The sequence below is a fragment of the Scyliorhinus canicula genome, chromosome 15 (genome assembly GCF_902713615.1).
Source record: "Scyliorhinus canicula chromosome 15, sScyCan1.1, whole genome shotgun sequence".
In the NCBI taxonomy this organism is placed as follows: domain Eukaryota; kingdom Metazoa; phylum Chordata; class Chondrichthyes; order Carcharhiniformes; family Scyliorhinidae; genus Scyliorhinus; species Scyliorhinus canicula.
The window spans coordinates 122,715,500-122,736,010 of NC_052160.1; the positions used below are offsets into that span (position 1 = coordinate 122,715,500).

The 20,511-nt window shown below is 48.9% G+C and overlaps 1 protein-coding gene across 1 annotated transcript in view; it reads left to right on the forward strand.

Annotated features, from left to right (window-relative positions):
* LOC119979045 (sushi, von Willebrand factor type A, EGF and pentraxin domain-containing protein 1-like) overlaps nucleotides 1-18,362 on the forward strand; it is a 30,792-nt gene extending 12,430 nt beyond the window's left edge. Inside the window, exons 6-8 of the mRNA XM_038821025.1 lie at nucleotides 1,059-1,244; nucleotides 6,597-6,776; nucleotides 18,136-18,362. Coding sequence (XP_038676953.1) covers nucleotides 1,059-1,244; nucleotides 6,597-6,776; nucleotides 18,136-18,347 — 578 coding nt within the window. The 3' untranslated portion in view covers nucleotides 18,348-18,362. The remainder of the gene's footprint in view (nucleotides 1-1,058; nucleotides 1,245-6,596; nucleotides 6,777-18,135) is intronic.
* Nucleotides 18,363-20,511: the final 2,149 nt, after the last annotated feature.

A 20,511-nucleotide genomic window follows, 5' to 3' on the forward strand; every position in this document is an offset into this window, starting at 1 on the left:
CCTGCTGTTTTCTTCATCGCAGTGCTGAGATCATCATCATAGATCATAGAATTTACAGTGCAGAAGGAGGCCAGTCAGCCCATCGAGTCTGCACCGGCTCTTGGAAAGAGCACCCTAACCAAGGTCAACACCTCCACCCTATCCCCATATCCCAGTAACCCCACCCAACACTAAGGGCAATTTTGGACACTAAGGGCAATTTATCATGGCCAATCCACCTAACCTGCACATCTTTGGACTGTGGGAGGAAACCGGAGCACCCGGAGGAAACCCATGCACACACGGGGAGGATGTGCAGACTCCGCACAGACAGTGACGCAAGCTGGAATCGAACCTGGGACCCTGGAGCTGTGAAGCGATTGCGCTATCCACATGAGATCACTCATGTTGACCAGTTACTCTTGCCGTGCAGATCCTCTGCACATTAACATTATATGATCATGGGCGGCATGTGACGCAATGGTTAGCACTGGGACTGCGGCCTTGAGGTTTCGAATCCCGACCCTGGGTCACTATCCGTGTGGAGTTTGCACAGTCTCCCCATGTCTGCGTGGGTTTCACCCCCACAACCCAAAGATGTGCAGGTTGGGTGGATTGGGCATGCTAAATTGCCCCTTAATTGGAAAAAATGAATTGGGTTCTCTAAATTTGAAAAAAAAACATGACATGATCACTGTTAGCTGCTCCAGAGCTATCTAAGGAAAACGCCTAGGTTCGGTTTGCTTCTCTATAGACCCTGCACAAAGAATGTAGGCCGAATCTGACCTATATGACTAAATTTGACTGCAACCACTGCACAGATTTCAAAGCACCACAGGAGATTTCAATTGCCATCAACTGGAAAGAGGATCAATATGTCGCCAGGTAGCTTAAAGTGTAAATTGTTTGCGTACAAATTGCTAAATGTATAATTTTAAGCGTACATTGTTTGAATTGATGAAATTGCAACCTTTTTTTCAAAAAGAAAAGTTACCTTCGATCAGAGAGAATCAGAAGTCGTAAAGATCTGTCACTGTGCACACACTGCAGCTTATACTAAAGTATTGATTTCTTGGCAGATGTCCAATGTACTCGCCCACCAGTGCCTGCAAATGGACAAATTGTAGCAGGATTTGGACCCAGATACAAATATCGTGAAACAATAACCTACAGATGCGACAAAGGTTATGGAATTAAAGGCAACAATGTCATTGAATGCGCTGAGAACAATATATTTTTGACAGAGCCACCAAGCTGCATATTAAGTGAGCAACCGTTTACTAAACCTACCGACCGAATATTTTAAAAGATTCTTAAAATGTAGACATTGGGTGTTGATTATAAGCCCTAAAAAAATCCAAAGAGCCTGAACTCCAACAGAGTCGAATTGCCACCCCTGCTCCTACTTTCTTCGCTGGAAGGCTCCTGAATCCGGCCTTGCCTGCCCTTCACACACAGGCCAGATGAGAATTTGCGCAGGGCAGCGCATTCCAGAGGCCTGGAGAATCAGAGGCAAGGATCCACGCACCCATTTAAAGGCACTGGCTGCCTCAAATCAGCTAAGCTTAAACGCCAGTCATTACACGCCAGGGAGAATGTAGGTATGTCCGGTGGGTGCTTAGAACTTGGGGGCAATGGCTCGAGCAGTCAGTGCGTAGCGGGCATTCAAGAGGGGTGGCAATAGTTGGGAGTTGTGAGGCGATACCTGGGATTTCGGGGATGGGGAGGATCCATGGCAGGTGGGAAGAACCGCTGGTTGGGGGGGGGGGGTGAAGTCCCTTGTGGAAAGGTAATTGGATTGGAGGATGGGGAGGGTCCACTGGGGATCCATTGGACTGGGGCATCCTATTAGGTGGGGGGGGAAGGGGGATTGGGGGGGTGGGGGGGGGGGGGGACTAGTATGTGCGGGTCTGTAGAATAGGTACCCAGAAACTAAAATGGTTTACATTCTTCTAACTTTTTCTGGGTAACTATTGATGTAAAACGGTAGGAACCATTTGAAGTTTGTGACTTAAGGCGTAGGTTTGGACAGCTCCTAGTGCAGGGCATTTGCCCAGGGGAAGTTTGCACTTCTCGGGCAATTTCCGTGCAAACCTTACCTGGGAATTTCCAGCGGGAAGGGTTCTCCAGTGCATCTTTTCTTTGAAAATATTTTGATTCGGTTTTTGACATTTTATACATCAAACAACAAGAACCCCCCATTCTACCAATCATATCTTCAGTGTGGCTTCCACCACCGGATGACCTGAGTATTTCCCATGCCAAACGGAAGTGGTGCTGTTACCCCGACCCTCTACCTCCATCCTCACCAAATTGCCTCCAGCTTCATCCCTCAGCCCTGCATCTTCTTGGCATTTGCCGCCCAATAATAATAATTAGATTCAGAAGAGTCAAATCCCCGACTGTCGCCTTCTCTGAAGCACGATTTTCCAAATCCTCGCCACCTTACCCACCCATACCAACGACGAAATTAATCATTGCACCCCCATAAAACGCTTTTACCAAAAAGACAGGTAAGTACTAGAATAAAAATAAAAACTGCGGCAAGATATTCATCTTTACCGCCTGCACCCGGCCTGCCAGTGATGAGGGGAGGTTGTCCCACGTCAACAAATCTGTCTTGACCCCGTCCACCAGGCTTGTAAAATTCAATTTATGGAGCTGGGCCCAGCCCCGAGCCACCAGCGCGCCCAGGTACCTGAAGCGAGTCATTGCCATTTGAAATGGCAATCCCCCAAAGCCAGCTCGCGTCCCTGGAGAGGAAAACCACTCACTCTTCTCCAAATTCAGTTTGTATCCCAGAAAAAACTCAAATCACCTGAGAAGCCCCATTATATATACCATGGGACCCGGGTTAGAAATATACAACAAAAGATCGGCGGCATACACGGACACCCAATGCTCCACCTCCCCTCCCCCCCATTCCCCCCGCCCCTCACAATCCTCCTCCACTTATCCGAGGACCTCAGCGCAATGGCCAAGGGTTCTATTGCCAGCGCAACAAAACACTGGAACATTGGCCACCCCTGTCCCGTTCCCCTATGTCGCTGAAGATATCCCGCGATCACCTCATTTGTACATATATTCGCCTTTGGTTCCTCATATAACAAACTTATATGTCACAAACTTAGGCCCAATCCCAAACCGCTCTAACACTCAAACAAATACGCCACCTCCAGGTCCCCGCCTTGTTTGGGAGAGCACCGCGTTTAGCAAGCGTCACACATTCGAGGACAACTGCGTACCCTTTACAAACCCCATCTTATCCTCCCCAGTCACCTACGGAAGGTACTCCTCCAACCTAAGCACCAACCCTGCCCTCCTCTCTTTCTTCAGGATACTCCAGCCCCTGCAATTACTCCCTCATATCCAACTCATCCCCCGGACTCTCCAATCGATACAACCTCTTATAAAACTCCTCAAATGCCCTATTCACCTTCTCCGGTGCCGCCACCAGCCCCCTCGCCCAACCCAGTCCTGAACAACCTCTCACACGGCTGCCTGCCGGTGGAGCTGTCCTGCCAGAGAACGCCTGGCCTTCTGTCCATACTCGTAGACCATACCCTTGGCCTACCTCAATTGGTATACCGCTTTAACTGCGCACAAAATGACTGTGGCTGCACTTCCTTTCTATTGACCAAAATCTCAGGTATCTTGAAATGAAAAATGAAAATCACTTATTGTCACGAGTAGGCTTCAATTAAGTTACTGGGAAAAGCCCCTAGTCGCCACATTCCGGCGCCTGTCTGGGGAGGCTGGTACGGGAATCGAACCGTGCTGCTGGCCTGCTTGGTCTGCTTTAAAAGCCAGCGATTTAGCCCAGTGAGCTAAACCAGCCCCTACCATCTTCTACATACTTCCCATCAACCTCCAATCTACCAGCCACTGCTATTCCTCTCTTGCCTCCCTAACCACCAGCGGCTTTAAAAAGATGACCTTGCCTCTTACCACCATCTACAGCTCCCCACAAAACACCAACAGCGAGACCTTCCCATTCTTATTAAATCCCACGTAACTTTCAATAACCTTTCCCATCCTCACACGAAAACCCGGATCTCAAGCAGCCCCCATCCAACCCCCACGCCGGCCTCTTGTGCATGCCACTTCTCCAGGACCACATCCACCAAAGACAGAGCATGATCCGAACTGTCAATTACCACAAAGAGGTCAACGAGTGCCGCTTAGATTGACCCATCTTCGGATGCAACACTGTATTTAAATCCCCATTTAAAACGAACTTATATGTGTCCAGGCTCGGGAAGGCCGCCAACATCCTCTTCATAAACCCTTCATCATCTCAATTCGGGACATACACACTAACCAACATCACCAACCTCCCCTCCAAAGCGCCCGTTATTATAATGTATCTAACCCCCTGATCCACTGCCACCTTCTCCATCTGAAAGCCAACTTTCTTATCCACCAGTACCGATTCCCCCCCAGGCCCTGCTATCAAAGCCTGAGTGGAACCCCTTATTCACCCAACTCTTCCGATGGGTCACCCTCAGATGGGTCTCCTGCAGCAGCACCATATCGGCTCCCAAGCTTTTCAAATGCGAGAAGACTCTCAACCGCAACATCTATCCACCCAACTCCCGCACATTCCACGTTGCCATTTCCCCCCCCCCTCTATCAGCTGTAACCACGGCCCTTGGCCCCGCAGTACGAGTGGGATCAAGCCCTACCCCTAGTCACCGTTAGCCAGCTACCCCTCTCCCCACCTTTCCCAAAAACTCCCCAATCACTTGCTTTCAAAACCATTCCTCTCAGCATACTCGCCATCCCTCCACCATTCACACCTCCCAGGCCCTTTGAAACCTGTCCACACAGGCTCAGCCATCACGGCCTATCCCACACCTCATTCCCATTCACCAGCCAATTTAGGTTTACAAGCGTGGTCGCCCCCGCAGAGCCCCCTCCCCACACATACCAAGTACAAAAACCAGAAAATCCCTTCCCACACCCAGTCCTTCTAAAACCCCAACACATTATCCCACCATTCCCAAACAATCTCCTCCCAACCCCAACATAAGAAAACAATGTCCAAACTCAGTTCAGTCTCAATCCTTCACCCCCTCACGAATGCTAGTGCCTCCTGCGCCATCTCAAATAGTCCTTGGAGTTATGGGTAACTCTAAACTTCACCGGGTGGACCACTTTGAACCGCACATTACTCTTATAAGGTGTTGCCTTCACCCTATTAAAGGCCACCCGCCACCTTGCCAGCTCCACCGTGATGTTCAGGTATGTACGAATAGCACTGCCTTCCCCCACAACATCCCGATTCTGCTTGGCCCATCTCAAGACATTGTCGTTCACAACTCTTGATGGATCATTTGCCTTTGGCTTCGGCCGGAGCGACCGATGGAACCTATCCACCTCAAAGGTGGAGACGACTTCTCCTCCCCCAACAACCCGCCGAACATTCCCGAAAGGTACTCCGTTGGCCTCCAGCCCCTCAGGCAGTCCCACGATCTGAAGGTTCTGCCGCCGTGACCTGTTCTCCAACTCCTCCAGTTTGGCTCTCAGCCCTTTATTACTCTCTTCCACCCTCTGCAACTCCTGTTCCATCGAGGCACGCTGGTTGCTGTGCCATGATGATGTTCTCCTCCACGGCCTTCAGCACCTCACCATGCTCCCTCACCACCGTCAACATCTTTCCGAGAACCTCGGGGAGAATATCGGGGTCAACCTATCGCCCATCAACGTTGGAGCCTTCCCATCATCTGCTTCCCATGCTGCTCACAATGTTTGGCAAACCGGTGCTCACATTCCACCGCCTCACGTCGGCCAGCGTGTCCACTAAAATGGGCCCAGCCCCACCCGGTGAGCTATTCCCCGCCATCTATCCTCCCACAGAACTCCACACCGAACCTGAGCTCTCAGGCGGATTAGCGCTCATTTATTTTTGTGCCGTATTGTTCCGTTGGGTTTTTGACATCCTCTAATTCCCACAACTTTACTGAAGACCGTTTGTATAAAATTCCCCCCCAAAACTGGTCCAGAAAATGAAAGCTCTAGCGGGAGCCACCCATCGTGCGACCTCCATCTACATGTCGCCAGCGGACGTCCTCTCGTGCATCTTTGTGGTACCCCCTCAGACACAGCACCCTGAAGCTTTGTGGTTCCAGCCCAAAGAGTTAATCATCAAAACACCCCATATGCCCATTGCCATTTTTCTCAATGTTGCCTTTCAAGCAGTCTGGGTGGCCCACCATGGACAAGCAAGAGACTTTATTAACGTATTCAAATTAAGGTCCCATGATGCGATGAGCAGCTCCAGTCTAAGTGAGTGGTGAGTATTCCAGCACCTTCTTGCCTCGCGCCTTCTAATGGGAAGACTGAAGGTTCATGAGGTGAGCTGCACATCTCCCAGCACGCAGCATTAACCCTACTGTGGTAGTCACGTTGTTGCTCTGGCTGGTCCAATAAAGCTGCTACTCAGTGGGTCCACGGTGTTGATGGCGATGCTGTTGAATATGCAAAGGGAGGTTGTTTTTCCTGTATGAGAAGATTATTGCTTGGTGTTTATTTATGATTGTTAGTCCTGCCGCATTTTGGAATTGGCTCATTTATTATTTTACCTATTTGATACTAACACGTTTCTGTCTTGACAGCTGGATGCCGACGTCCATGGAATATTAATAATGGAAGAGTAATAAATCCACAAGATGTATACGCCTTGTATGAAACAATCACCTTCGCATGTGACTATGGCTATAAAACATTTGACCAGACTTTCTCTCAATGCAAGGAGAATAACACATTTATGCCACCTCTGCCTTCCTGTCAAATAGGTAGGTAATTGTTATTTGGTGAAGAGTATTTCTGTGCCATGTTTCAGCATTTTATGTTTGGAAAAACATGGCCCAGAATGTTCTCAGTATCGATGCCAATACCAAAATACATAAAAATATATTATGTCTATTTATATGCGGTAATTCATGCTGAAGTTTCCAAACAATTAACGTTAGTGTATGCCAAAGCAATACAATTTAGCATAAACGAATGAGTCTAATGTTAATTCTGCTGGTTGTGGAATCAAATGTGTAAACCACTTCTACTGAATAAATTCAGATCGCTGTTGAAAACTCATTGGGCTGGATTCTCCGCTGCCCAATGCTGGCACTGAGAACCGCAATTGGGCAGAGAATACAGCGTTGTCAAAAAAATGGGATTGGTGCCTCACTGATACCCTTTAAGGAAGGAAGGCTGTCTTAATTTGATCTGGTCTACATGTGATCCAAGATCAGCAGCAATGTGGATGGATCTGAACTGCCCTCCGAAATGGCCTCAGCCACTCAGTTCATGGGCAATTAGGAACAGGCAACAATTGTGGGTCTGCGATGCCCACATTACATGAAAATGATAATTTTTTAAAAAGTAACCTTCAGCAAGCTGTCTCATGACTGATATCGTCATGTCATCGGGGCGCATGGTAGCACAGTGGTTAGCACTGTTGCAGGGTTCACAGTGGCAGGGTTCCAAGTTCATTCCCCATTTGGGTCACTCTCTGTGCGGAGTCTGCACATTCTCCCCGTGTTTGCATGGGTTTCTTCCGGGTGCTCTGATTTCCTCCCACAAGTCCTGAAAGACGTGCTTGTTAGGTGAATTGGACATTCTGAATTATCCCTCTGTGTACCCGAACAGGCACCGGAATGTGGTGAATAGGGGTTTTTCACAAACGCTTCATTGCAGTGTTAATGTAAGCCAACTTGTGACAATAATAAAGATAATTAGATTATTATTATTGGGTTAATAAGCTGACAGTAAGGAAGTGAGGTTGGCTTTTGTACAAATCATACTCTTAAAAAAACTAAATTCAGAGTACCCAATTCTTTTTTTTCCAATTAAGGGGTAATTTAGTGTGGCCAATCTACCTATCCTGCACATCTTTGGGTCATGGGGGTGAGACCCACACAACACGGGGAGAATATGCGAACTCCACATGGACGGTGACCTGAGTTCAATCCTGGCCCCGGGTCCTCAGTGCCAGGAGGCAGCAATGCAAAGCACTGCGCCAGCGTGCCGCCCTGTACAAATCATACTCATTGTACAATTAATTTAATAGCGGAAACACAATTCCCTTGTCTTCAGCTGACATTTCCAGGAAGTTGGGTAGAGGCACAAGGCATTGAGACGTATTTTACCTGAAATGTGCAGGAGGGTATCACTGAAGCGCAAAAAATGGGCATTTTTTAACTGCCGTGGCTGATTATATGAGGTTATACTGGCGCTGGTTTAGCACACTGGGTTAAATAGCTGGCTTTTAAAGCAGACAAGGCAGGCCAGCAGCACGGTTCATTTCCCGTACCAGTCTCCCCGAACAGGCGCCGGAATGTGGTGACTAGGGGCTTTTCACAGTAACTTAATTGAAGCCTACTTGTGACAATCAGCGATTTTCATTTCATTTCATTACATCCTGAATGCTGTTCATACGCCCGGTGATAAATGTGCTCCGAAATTGTGTGATCTTAGTTGCTAGTCTAATCTGAAACCAAACAATGCTCAAAAAGATAGTCACCAGCCCGGAGTTTGACGGAGAAATTAACTTCTGAACAGTTAAGAGAACAATTTGGAAATGTTTATTTGTCTGCTGAGACAACAGCTCATCCAGGAGGTGGCGAGTTGTTTACAATTCTCTGCTCTCACTGTTCCCCTTAATGTAATAATTTAAAAGGTATTCCTTCATACACCACACGTGCCCAAATGTAGAAATACCGAGGAGAATATTTCAACGGCAAGGAAATGCAGCATAATAGCTGAATGTGCACACACACACACACGCACGTCTGCTGTCACCCTGGTGACTGATAACCGATAAGCTACAAAGGAATTTGTCTGTAATTCACCAGTTGCACAGCACAGGCTGAATTTTTGAGCCGTGGCACCACGGCACCGGAATGCCAAGGGGACTCTCTCTCCCCCCCCCACCCTAGCACCGGAACGCCGAGGGGACGCATGCCCCCCCCCCACCCCCCCCCCCCCCCCCCCCCCCCCCCCTCCTGCTCAGTCACTTTGGGGGAACCAGGACACTAGGTATTAACTGCCTGGTGTCAGGCACCCCATGGCTTTTAGGGATGGTATCTTACCTCCAAGAGCTGCGAGCCAATTGGAGCACCAATAGTGGCCAGTGCAGCAACAGCAACCAGTCCTGGACCCTGACATCAGACCAAGGTGAGTGAGATTAGGTTTGCCGGAGTCATTTAGAAAGGCTTTGGCCACAGCGTTCGGACACTTGGTAAGCGCAGGAATTGTCTCTGTCGGCCGGCCCTTCTGTGGGACAGAGTGTGGTGATTGTATATCTGTGTAGATGCCATACAAATGAGCAAGCACTAGAGGGAGCAGGGGAGAGATATAAATTCACACGGACAGGAAGTCAGGACACACTTCACAGGAAGGGGAGCTGGTAGCAAGGCAGACTGGCAGCACAGATCTACATGGTTTAAGCACTGAAGAGAGAAACAAATTCACAATAAAGCATCTACTTCAACTTTAAGACTACAAGCTTTAGAACTTAGAACAGTACAGCACAGAACAGGCCCTTCGGCCCTCGATGTTGTGCCGAGCAATGATCACCCTACTTAAACCCACGTAACCCGTATAACCCAACAATCCCCCCCATTAACCTTACACTACGGGCAATTTAGCATGGCCAATCCACCTAACCTTTATTTTTTTGTTAAATAATTTTTATTCAAGTTTTTTAATAACAATAACAAATTTTCTCCCCGCAATTTAAAACAAACAAGGCGTGTTTCCACGCCAAAACAAAACAAGAAAAGAACTCTCCCCCCCAAAATAAATAATAACAAATAGCAATACAAGAAAGAAGAAAATAACATAACACAACCCCCAACCATCACTAAACCCACGCCCCTGCCCCCCCCCCTCCCCCCCCCTCCCCCCCAGTTGCTGCAGAGACCGACCACTCTCTACCCCTTCGCCAGGAAATCGAGAAAGGGCTGCCACCGCCGAAAGAACCCCTGTACCGACCCCCTCAGGGCAAATTTCATCCTCTCCAACTTAATGAACCCGGCCATGTTGTTGACCCAGGTCTCCGAACTCGGGGGCCGCGCATCTCTCCACTGCAACAGAATCCTACGCCAAGCTACTAGAGACGCAAAGGCCAGAATGCCGGCCTCTCTCGCCTCCTGCACTCCCGGCTCCGAAGCTACCCCAAAAATCGCGAGTCCCCAGCCCGGCCTGACCCTAGACCCAACCACTTCCGACAAAATCCCCGCCACCCCCTTCCAAAACCTCTCCAGAGCCGGACATGCCCAAAACATATGGGTGTGGTTTGCCGGGCCTCCCGAACACCTCCCACACCTGTCTTCCCCTCCAAAAAACCGGCTCATCCTTGCCCCCATCATGTGAGCCCTGTGCAGCACCTTCAGCTGAATTAGGCTGAGCCGTGAGCAAGAGGAGGAAGAATTCACCCTCTCCAGGGCGTCCGACCACGTCCTATCCTCAATCTCTTCCCGTAGCTCTTCCTCCCATTTCACTTTGAGCTCATCTACTGAGGCCTCCTCCTCCTTCTGCATCAGTTGGTAGATAGCCGAGATCTTCCCTCCCCGACCCACGTCCCCAAAAGCACCCTGTCCTGCACCCCCCTTGGCGGCAGCCGCGGAAACTCCTCCACCTGCCTCTTAACAAAGTCCCTGACCTGCATATACCTAAAAGCGTTCCCGGGGGGAGGTTCCACTTCCCCACCAGCTCCTCCAGAGTCGCGAACTTCCCATCCAAGAAGAGGTCCCCAAATTGTCTGATGCCTGCCCTGTGCCAACTCCCAAATCCCCCACCCGTTCTCCCTGGCGCAAAACGGTGATTGCCCCGTATAGGGGCCCAAACTGAGGCCTTCACATCCCCCCTATGCCGCCTCCACTGTCCCCAGATTTTGAGGGACGCAACCAGCACCGGACTCGTGGAGTACTTTGCCGGGGGGAGTGGAAGTGGGGCCGTCACCAAGGCCTCCAGACTCGTACCTGCACAGGATGCCACCTCCAGCCTCTTCCATGCGTCACCCTCCCCTTCCGTCACCCACCTGCGAATCATCACCACGTTCGCCACCCAATAATATCCACACAGGTTGGGCAGTGCCAGGCCCCCTACCTCCCTTCTTCGCTCCAAAAATACCCTCCTTAATCTCGGGGCATTCCGCGCCCACACAAACCCCAGAATCGACTTATTCACCCTTCTAAAAAAAGCCTTCGGGATCAACATGGGGAGGCACTGGAAAAGAAACAAAAACCTCGGGAGCACCGTCATTTTAACCAATTGAACCCTGCCCGCCAACAAGAGCGGCAGCGCATCCCACCTCCGGAACTCCTCCTCCATCTGCCCCACCAGCCTCGAAAAGTTAAGCCTATGCATAGCCCCCCCAGGTCCTAGCCACGTGGACCCCAAGATACCTAAAGCTCCCCGCAGCCCTCCTCAATGGGAGTTCCCCTATCTCCCTCTCCTGACCCCCCGGATGCAGGACAAACAGCTCGCTTTTCCCCACATTTAACTTATATCCCGAAAAGTCCCCAAACTCCTCAGGTATCCTCAGCACCTCTGGCATCCCCTCAGCCGGGTCCGCGACATACAGCAGCAGATCATCTGCATACAGCGACAACCGGTGCTCCTCTCCCCCCCCCCCCCCCCCCCCCCCCCCCCCCTTCACAATCCCCCTCCAACTCTTGGGGCAGCAGGGTAGCATGGTGGTTAGCATAAATGCTTCACAGCTCCAGGGTCCCAGGTTCGATTCCCGGCTGGGTCACTGTCTGTGTGGAGTCTGTACGTCCTCCCCCTGTGTGCGTGGGTTTCCTCCGGGTGCTCCGGTTTCCTCCCACAGTCCAAAGATGTGCGGGTTAGGTGGATTGGCCATGCTAAATTGCCCATAGTGTCCTAATAAAAGTAAGGTTAAGGGGGGGGTTGTTGGGTTACAGGTATAGGGTGGATACGTGGGTTTGAGTAGGGTGATCATGGCTCGGCACAACATTGAGGGCCGAAGGGCCTGTTCTGTGCTGTACTGTTCTATGTTCTATGTTCTTCGAGTCCCTCAGCGACATGGTCTGGGGCTCAATTGCTAACGTGAAGAGCAGGGGAGACAAGGGGCACCCATGCCTCGTCCCTCTGGAAAGCCGAAAGTCCTCTAACTTCCTTCCATTCGTCACCACACTTGCCACCGGGGAGCTGTACAGCAACCTCACCCAGCTAATGAACCCCTCACCAAACCCAAACCCCCGCAACACCTCCCACAGGTAACTCCACTCCACCCTATCAAAAGCTTTCTCCGCATCCATGGACGCCACTATTTCTGACTCCCCAACCACCGGCGCCATCATCATAACATTCAGGAGCCTCCGCACGTTGGCATTCAATTGTCTCCCCTTTACAAACCCCGTTTGGTCCTCATGAATCACCGTCGGGACCACATCCTCCACCCTCCTGGACAGCACCTTTGCCAACAACTTGACATCTACGTTAAGGAGTGAGATCGGCCTATAAGACCACACTGAAGGGGGTCCTTGTCCCGCTTCAGGAGCAAAGAGATAATTGCCCTGGACATCGTCGGGGGCAAAGCTCCCGGGCCTCATTCAGGGTCCTCACCAGCAGCGGGCCTAGCAAATCTGAAAATTTCTTATAAAATTCCACCGGGAACCCGTCAGGCCCTGGCGCTTTCCCTGTCTGCATGCGTCCCAGTGCCTCCACCAACTCCTCCAACTCAATTGGGGCCCCCAAACCCTCCACCCGCTCGTCCCCTACTCTTAGGGACTCCAGCTTATCCAAAAAGGGGTCCATCCCGCCTGCTTCCCCGGGGGGTACCGCCCGATATAGCCCCTCATAAAAGGATCTGAACACCCCATTGATGTCCTTCCCACCCCGCACTAAGTTCCCACCCACATCCGTGGCTCCCCCAATTTCTCTAGCTGCCTCCCGCTTCCGGAGCTGGTGAGCCAACATCCGGCTTGCCTTCTCCCCGCACTCATACACCACTCCCTGTGCCCTCCTCCACTGCACCTCCGCCTTACGGGTGGTTAAAATGTCAAACTCCGCTTGGAGACGGCGCCGCTCCCTCAGAAGCCCCTATCTCCTATCCACCCTGACCATCTCCTCCACCAGCCTCTCCCTCTCGACCCTCTCCCCCCTCTCCCTGTACTCCCGAATAGAGATCAGCTCCCCTCTAACTACTGCCTTTAGCGCTTTCCAGACCACCCCAACCTGCACCTCCCCGTTGTCATTGGTTTCCAGATACCCCTCGATACCCCTACGGATCCGACCGCACACTTCCTCCTCTGCCAAAAGCCCCACATCCAACCTCCACAGCAGGCGTTGATCCTTCCCCTCCTCCAGCTCCAGGTCCACCAAATGTGGAGCATGATCAGAAATGGCTATCGCCGAATACTCCGCCCCCACCACTCTCGGGATCAGCGCCCTGCTAAGCACGAAAAAGTCAATCTGGGAGTACGCCTTTTGAACATAGGAGAAAAAGGAGAACTCCCTACTCCCCCGGCTTCAAAAACCTCCAAGGGTCCACCCCTCCCATCTGATCCATGAACCCCCTCAGCACCGAGGCCGCTGCCGGCTTCCTGTCCGTCCTAGACTTCGAGCGGTCCAGAGCCGGATCCAGCACCGTGTTAAAGTCCCCACCCAGAATCAATCTCCCTGTCTCCAGGTCCGGAATCAGGTCCAGCTTACATTGCATGAAGCCCGCATCATCCCAGTTGGGGGCATAAACATTAACCAAGACCACCTGCTCCCCCTGAAGTCTCCCACTCACCATCACATATCGACCTGCACTATCCGCCACAACTTTGGACGCGACGAACGACGTGCTCTTACCCACCAAAATTGCCACCCCACGGTTCTTTGCATCAAGCCCCGAGTGAAACATCTGGACTACAAGCTTTATTAAGACACAAGCAACAATACATGGTACCAAGAGTGGCTTCAGAAGGCTTACTATAGGATTACACAAGCTGCAGACACAAAAAGATCAAAATGACAAGAAAGACGTTGGAAGACTTCGCTGATTTACTGCAATTTGGACCTCCACCGCATCTGGAAACAACTGGTAGTTTAAGTAATAACTGGAAAAACTTTAAACAAATGTTCAAGATATGTATTGTAGCAAATGATATGAAAGCAGTCTCTGATGCAACAAAAATAGCGCTGCTACCCGCAACAGCGGGTCAGTAAGCTAGAAAAATCTATAATTGCTTTAAATACTTGAAAGATGAAGACAGCACCAAATTAGAAGTAATACTGAAAAATTTTGAAGATTACTGCAACTTCAGTAACAAGGCTGCTTTAAAACATTTAATGCCCAGAGACCAAATTGCACAGGGAATGAATGATGCAAAACTCAAATAATCAAAACCAGAACAGAAAGGATTAACTCTGAAAATCACGACTGAAAAGTCCAGATCGAAAGATAAAAGTAACTTGAACTTCTTACAAAGCAAGAATGCTGAAAAATACTGTACAATGGCATCTGAGCACATTTCACAGTCTCCGTGGAACAAAAGACGAAAATCTGCGCATGCGCAGGAAACCAAAGTCGCACATGCACAATGGACAAAAAAGCGCAGAGTAAAGGAAGATTGATTTGCGCGTGCACAATTGATTCCTACGGATGATGTCTTGCGCCTCATGCCGTCACAGGACACTGACCACTTAAAAGGGAAATGCCCGAAAATTGAAAACAAGAAACTTAAAGCTGTAAAACCCAATTGTCTTACCTCAAAAGACAGAACAATGCCTGAACTTATGACAGCAGTGGAAGATAACTTTAACAACACCCTGGAACAAGCAGTCTGCACCACCCGAAGTGAAGAGAACGATAACAAATCTGAAACAAAAAGAGATGATTTGTTTTTCGTACAATACTAATCAGATATGGCTGAGTTATTCAGATATGCTGATCACAGCATCAGCAACATGGTTGCAAAGCTCAACACGACTCTATTCATGGTAGATGAATCCAATACCATGATGCCATGGCAGATCGCGGAGACACTGGATGGCAGCAATACCCAAGAAGAAGACAATGCCACACAAAGAGCACAGAACGACCCGGTTGAGAGAGCACAGATTGACTCCACAGAGAGAACACTGCACGATTCCACACAGAGAGCGATGAAAGACTCCATAGAGGGAGCGACGCAAGCCTCCACAGACAGCTCGCCAAAATGGAAGCAAACAAACACTCCATTGCGAACGCCATTCATGAGCAAGACCATGAAGGTCAACCCACCATATCTGAGCAACCACAAGTTGACTATGAACGTCTACCAAGCTCACATAATCAAGAAGCAGACAATGTAAGTCTACCCACTTCATGCAAAAACAGTGACAATGTGATCACACTCAACATACAGGAGGTGCAGGATCACAGCAAGACTGACAGATCTCAGCTTGTCTGTGCAGAAGCACAGAGTAGGGCTACTCATGAGTCCAGAGAGACCACGTCAATAGAAATCGTGAAGATTTTGACTCCAGAAGGGCAGCACCAAGACCCACAAGAGAATGAAATCGTGAAGATTTTGACTCCAAAAGAGGAGCACCAAGACCCACAAGAGAATGAAATCGTGAAGATTTTGACTCCAGAAGAGGAGCACCAAGAAAGCAAAAAAGAGGAATCAAATCCACCACAAATGACTCCAGCAGAGGAGTACCAAGGAAGCAAAGAAGAAGAATCAAATCCACCACAAATGACTGATGTCACCAACATCAATGCAACATCAGATCATTTTCACCATTCTCCAGATGAAACGCTCAATGTAACAGATACCACAAAGGACACTCGCACCAATAACTGTGACAATGACTCAAATTATCCACACAGAACACTCATTGAGCACAACAAGAACAACAAAAATCGCAAGAAGCACTGCAGAAACAAGAACAACAAAAGCAACAACAACAATTATAAACACAACAATAAAAACTACAAGAACAACAACAAAAACAACAAGCATAACAAAAACAACAAGCACGACAAGAACAATGACGAAAATAAAAACAACAAAAACAGAAGCAACAAGAACGACAACAAAAACAACAAAGACAGAGACGACAAAAATGACAACAAGGACAATAATGAAAACCACAAAGACAGAAATGACAAAAACGACAACAAGAATGACAATGAAAACACCAAAGACAGAAACGACAAAAACAACAAGAACGACAATGAAAATAACAAAGACAGAAATGCCAAAAACAGCAACAAGAACGACAATGAAAGCAACAAAGATAAAAACGACAGGAACAACAACAATGAAACAACGACCTGTACAAAATGTTACAAGTCTGCACATGAAGGACAATGCCACAGCACACTGCAAAACAATGACGAGACTACAAACATGCCTTGGCATGACAACGAATCTCACAAATTCACATCTGCTCCAGAACAAGCAAGCACACCAGCTTTCAAGGCAGATGACACACTAAATCGATACCAAAAGCACAGAAAACAGTCCATGTCAGTCAACATCAGTGGTTCGACCATTCAACACCTCGGGATGACTTGTTGGTTACTTAAGAGACAAGAACACCGACAACATTCACAACAGAGTTGCAATATCAATATCACCACATCAACAACGAGAAAGAAAAAACTCAACAAACAAATTCATCAAGTATGAACTCATAAATGTTTTTATTAAGATTGGACTCATTAATATTAATTGGCTTTGTAAAATATCCAATATCATCATCACTTGTACAGATACACGTATCATAAGTAATCTAACTGTTTTGTATAATTTTCTTTATCAATGTACACAAAATATGTATAGAAAAAGGGGGGATGTGGTAATTGTGGGTGGGATTCTCCCAACGGGAGACTAAGTGCCGATACCGGAGACAAAACCAGAGTGTTTCACTCCGGCGTCGGAGGCCGCTCCTCGCCCCCTATTCTCCCACCCCGGGGGGGGAGGGGGGAGGGGGGTGGGGGGCGAGGAGCGGCGCTGCGTCATTTACGCGCATCAGGCCTTGGCGCCACGTGAAAGCAGCGGCGCGTAAATTACGTGGCCAGGGCCGCGTAAATGACATCACCCGCGCATGCACGGTTGCCGTCCTCCCCACTGGCGCCCCGCAAGACATGGAGGATTGATCTTGCGGGGCGGCGGAGGAAAGGAGCGCGTCCTTTATAGACGCCAGCCCGCCGATCGATGGGCACCGATGGCGGGCCAGACCCCTACTGAGCGCCCTCCCAGTGCTCGATCCCGGTGCTCGTTCGCGCGCTGTTCACACCGGCAGCGACCAGGTGTGGTTGGCGCCAACGTGAACCCGTCGTATTGGGCAGGCCGCTCGGCCCATCCGGGCCGGAGAATCGCCGCTCGCCCGCTACAAACGGCGAGCGGCAATTCTCCGAGCGGTCTGTCGTGAAACGCGGCATGCCGTTTTGGGGGGTGGTGGGAGAATCGCGTGCGGGTGCCGGGGCACCCCCGCGATTCTCCCGCCCGGCGTGGGAGTCGGAGAATTGCACCCTGTATATCTGTGTAGATGCAATACAACTGAGCAAGCACTAGAGGGAGCACAGGAGGTCAGGACACACTTCACAGGAACGGGAGCTGGTAGCAAGACAGACTGGCAGCACAGATGTAACATGGATTAAGCACTGAAGAGACAAACAAACTCACATTGAAGCAACTACTTCAACGTTAAGACTACGAGTTTTATTAAAGCACAAGGAACAACACACAGAGTACCCCCTCCAGACCCACATGTAGCTGCCAGACTTCACTGGGACAGATCCTCACATGCCAAACGGAGCACCACCACTTATAGAATACAGCAGCTTAAGGAATACTGAGAGCAGTAGCAGAATACAAAGTTATGCATTAGTCACGGACACTGCCCTTCAGGAAGTATGTCTTGGCATTAAAGTAGGTGGAGTTATGTTATGTCAGGTGTTAAAGCCAATCCATTAAGTCGTGAATCCAGATCACTGGAGAAAAGGTATTCTGACAGAGTGAGGGGAAAAAGAGGATGCAACTTAAAACCAGGGTGAATTCATTCAATTTGATGACGATGCAGATTCTTCTAATCACATCAACTCAGAAAATAATGAACAGAAATAATTTTCTGTCCCAATGTAACGATATAATTATCGACAATAACTGGTTACCCCATGAAGACTAATGCGTTCCTCTTTTGCAGTTACATGTGATGCACCCCAGGATATTTTGAATGGCGAAGTAATGTCACAACAGCATGTTTACCTACATAGAGAAAGGGCAACATTCAGATGCAATGAGGGCTACAAAATACAGGGTGGAAATAAAAGAGAATGCCGCAGTGATGGAAAATTTCAGTCACCTTTACCCACCTGCCTAATAGGTAAGAAACCACATGGAAACCTCCTTAGATAATAAAAAAAAACAAAAGCAGTTTTCCATATACGGGGGGCTTTTCACAGGCTGGTGGAGGAAGTGTTCTGGGACGGATTCAACAATGTTGGGAATCAGTATCCCAACTTCCTTTCTCCGGGCTGGGTTAGGGATGATCCTGTAGATGAAGTCGGATGTTGTTAATAAGCCAAATCAGAGGGTATTTGCACCCCGGAATATTTTGAATGGCGAACCTACCATAGGAGTGTTCACTTTTATAAAGACAGGGCAACATTCAGATGCGATGTGGGTTACAAACTGTTGAGTGAAAAAGCAAGTGTGTGCAACGGATATGGAAGATTTGTACCACCTATACCCAGCCGCTAAACAGGTAAGGAACCACATGGAAACCATGTGACATAAAAAGGAAAAAACAACAGCAGTTTTATGTATGAGGGGCCTTTTCACAGGCTGGTGGAGGAAGTGTTCAGTGATGGATTCAACAATAAGAACAAAGAAAAGAACAAAGAAAATTACAGCACAGGAACAGGCCCTTCGGCCCTCCCAGCCTGCGCCGATCCAGATCCTTTATCTAAACCTGTCTCCTATTTTCCAAGGTCTACTTCCCTCTGTACCCGCCCATTCATATACCTGTCTAGATGCTTCTTAAATGATGCTATCGTGCCCACCTCCGCTGGTAAAGCGTTCCAGGCACCCACCACCCTCTGCGTAAAAAACTTTCCACACACATCTCCCTTAAACTTTCCCCCTCTCACCTTGAAATCGTGACCCCTTGTAACTGACACCCCCACTCTTGGGAAAAGCTTGTTGCTATCCACCCTGTCCATACCTCTCATAATTTTGTAGACCTCAATCAGGTCTCCCCTCAACCTCCGGCTTTCCAACGAAAACAATCCTAATCTACTCAACCTTTCTTCATAGCTAGCACCCTCCATACCAGGCAACATCCTGGTGAACCTCCTCTGCACCCTCTCCAAGGCATCCACATCCTTCTGGTAATGTGGCGACCAGAACTGCACGCAGTATTCCAAATGTGGCCGAACCAAAGTCCTATACAACTGTAACATGACCTGCCAAATCTTGTACTCAATACCCCGTCCGATGAAGGCAAGCATGCTGTATGCCTTCTTGACCACTCTATCAATCTGCGTTGCCACCTTCAGGGTACAATGGACCTGAACTCCCAGATCTCTCTGCACATCAATTTTCCCCAAGACCCTTTCATTGACCATATAGTCCGCTCTTGAATTTGATCTTCCAAATGCATCACCTCGCATTTGCCTGGATTGAACTCCATCTGCCATTTCTCTGCCCAACTCTCCAATCTATCTATATTTTGTTGTATTCTCTGACAGTCCTCCTCGCTATCTGCAACTCCACCAATCTTAGTATCATCTGCAAACTTGCTAATCAGACCACCTATACCTTCCTCCAGGTCATTTATGTAGATCACAAACAACAGTGGTCCGAGCACGGATCCCTGTGGAACACCACTAGTCACCTTTCTCCATTTTGAGACACTCCCTTCCACCACTACTCTCTGTCTCCTGTTGCCCAGCCAGTTCTTTATCCATCTAGCTAGTACACCCTGAACCCCATACGACTTCACTTTTTCAATCAACCTGCCATGGGAAACCTTATCAAACGCCTTACTAAAGTCCATGTATACAACATCTACAGCCCTTCCCTCATCAATTAACTTTGTCACTTCCTCAAAGAATTCTATTAGGTTTGTAAGACATGACCTTCCCTGCACAAAACCATGCTGCCTATCACTGATAAGTCTATTTTCTTCCAGATGTGAATAGATCCTATCCCTCAGTATCTTCTCCAACAGTTTGCCAACCACTGACGTCAAGCTCACAGGTCTATAATTCCCTGGATTATCCCTGCTACCCTTCTTAAACAAAGGGACAACACTAGCAATTCTCCAGTCCTCCGGGACCTCACCCGTGCTCAAGGATGCTGCAAAGATATCTGTTAAGGCCCATGCTATTTTGACCCTCGCTTCCCTCAGTAACCTGGGATAGATCCCATCCGGTCCTGGGGACTTGTCCACCTTAATGTCTTCTAGAATACCCAAAACTTCCCCCTTCCGTATGACAACTTGACCGAGAGTATTTAAACATCCATCCCTAGCCTCAACATCCATCTTGTCCCTCTCCTTTGTGAATACCGATGCAAA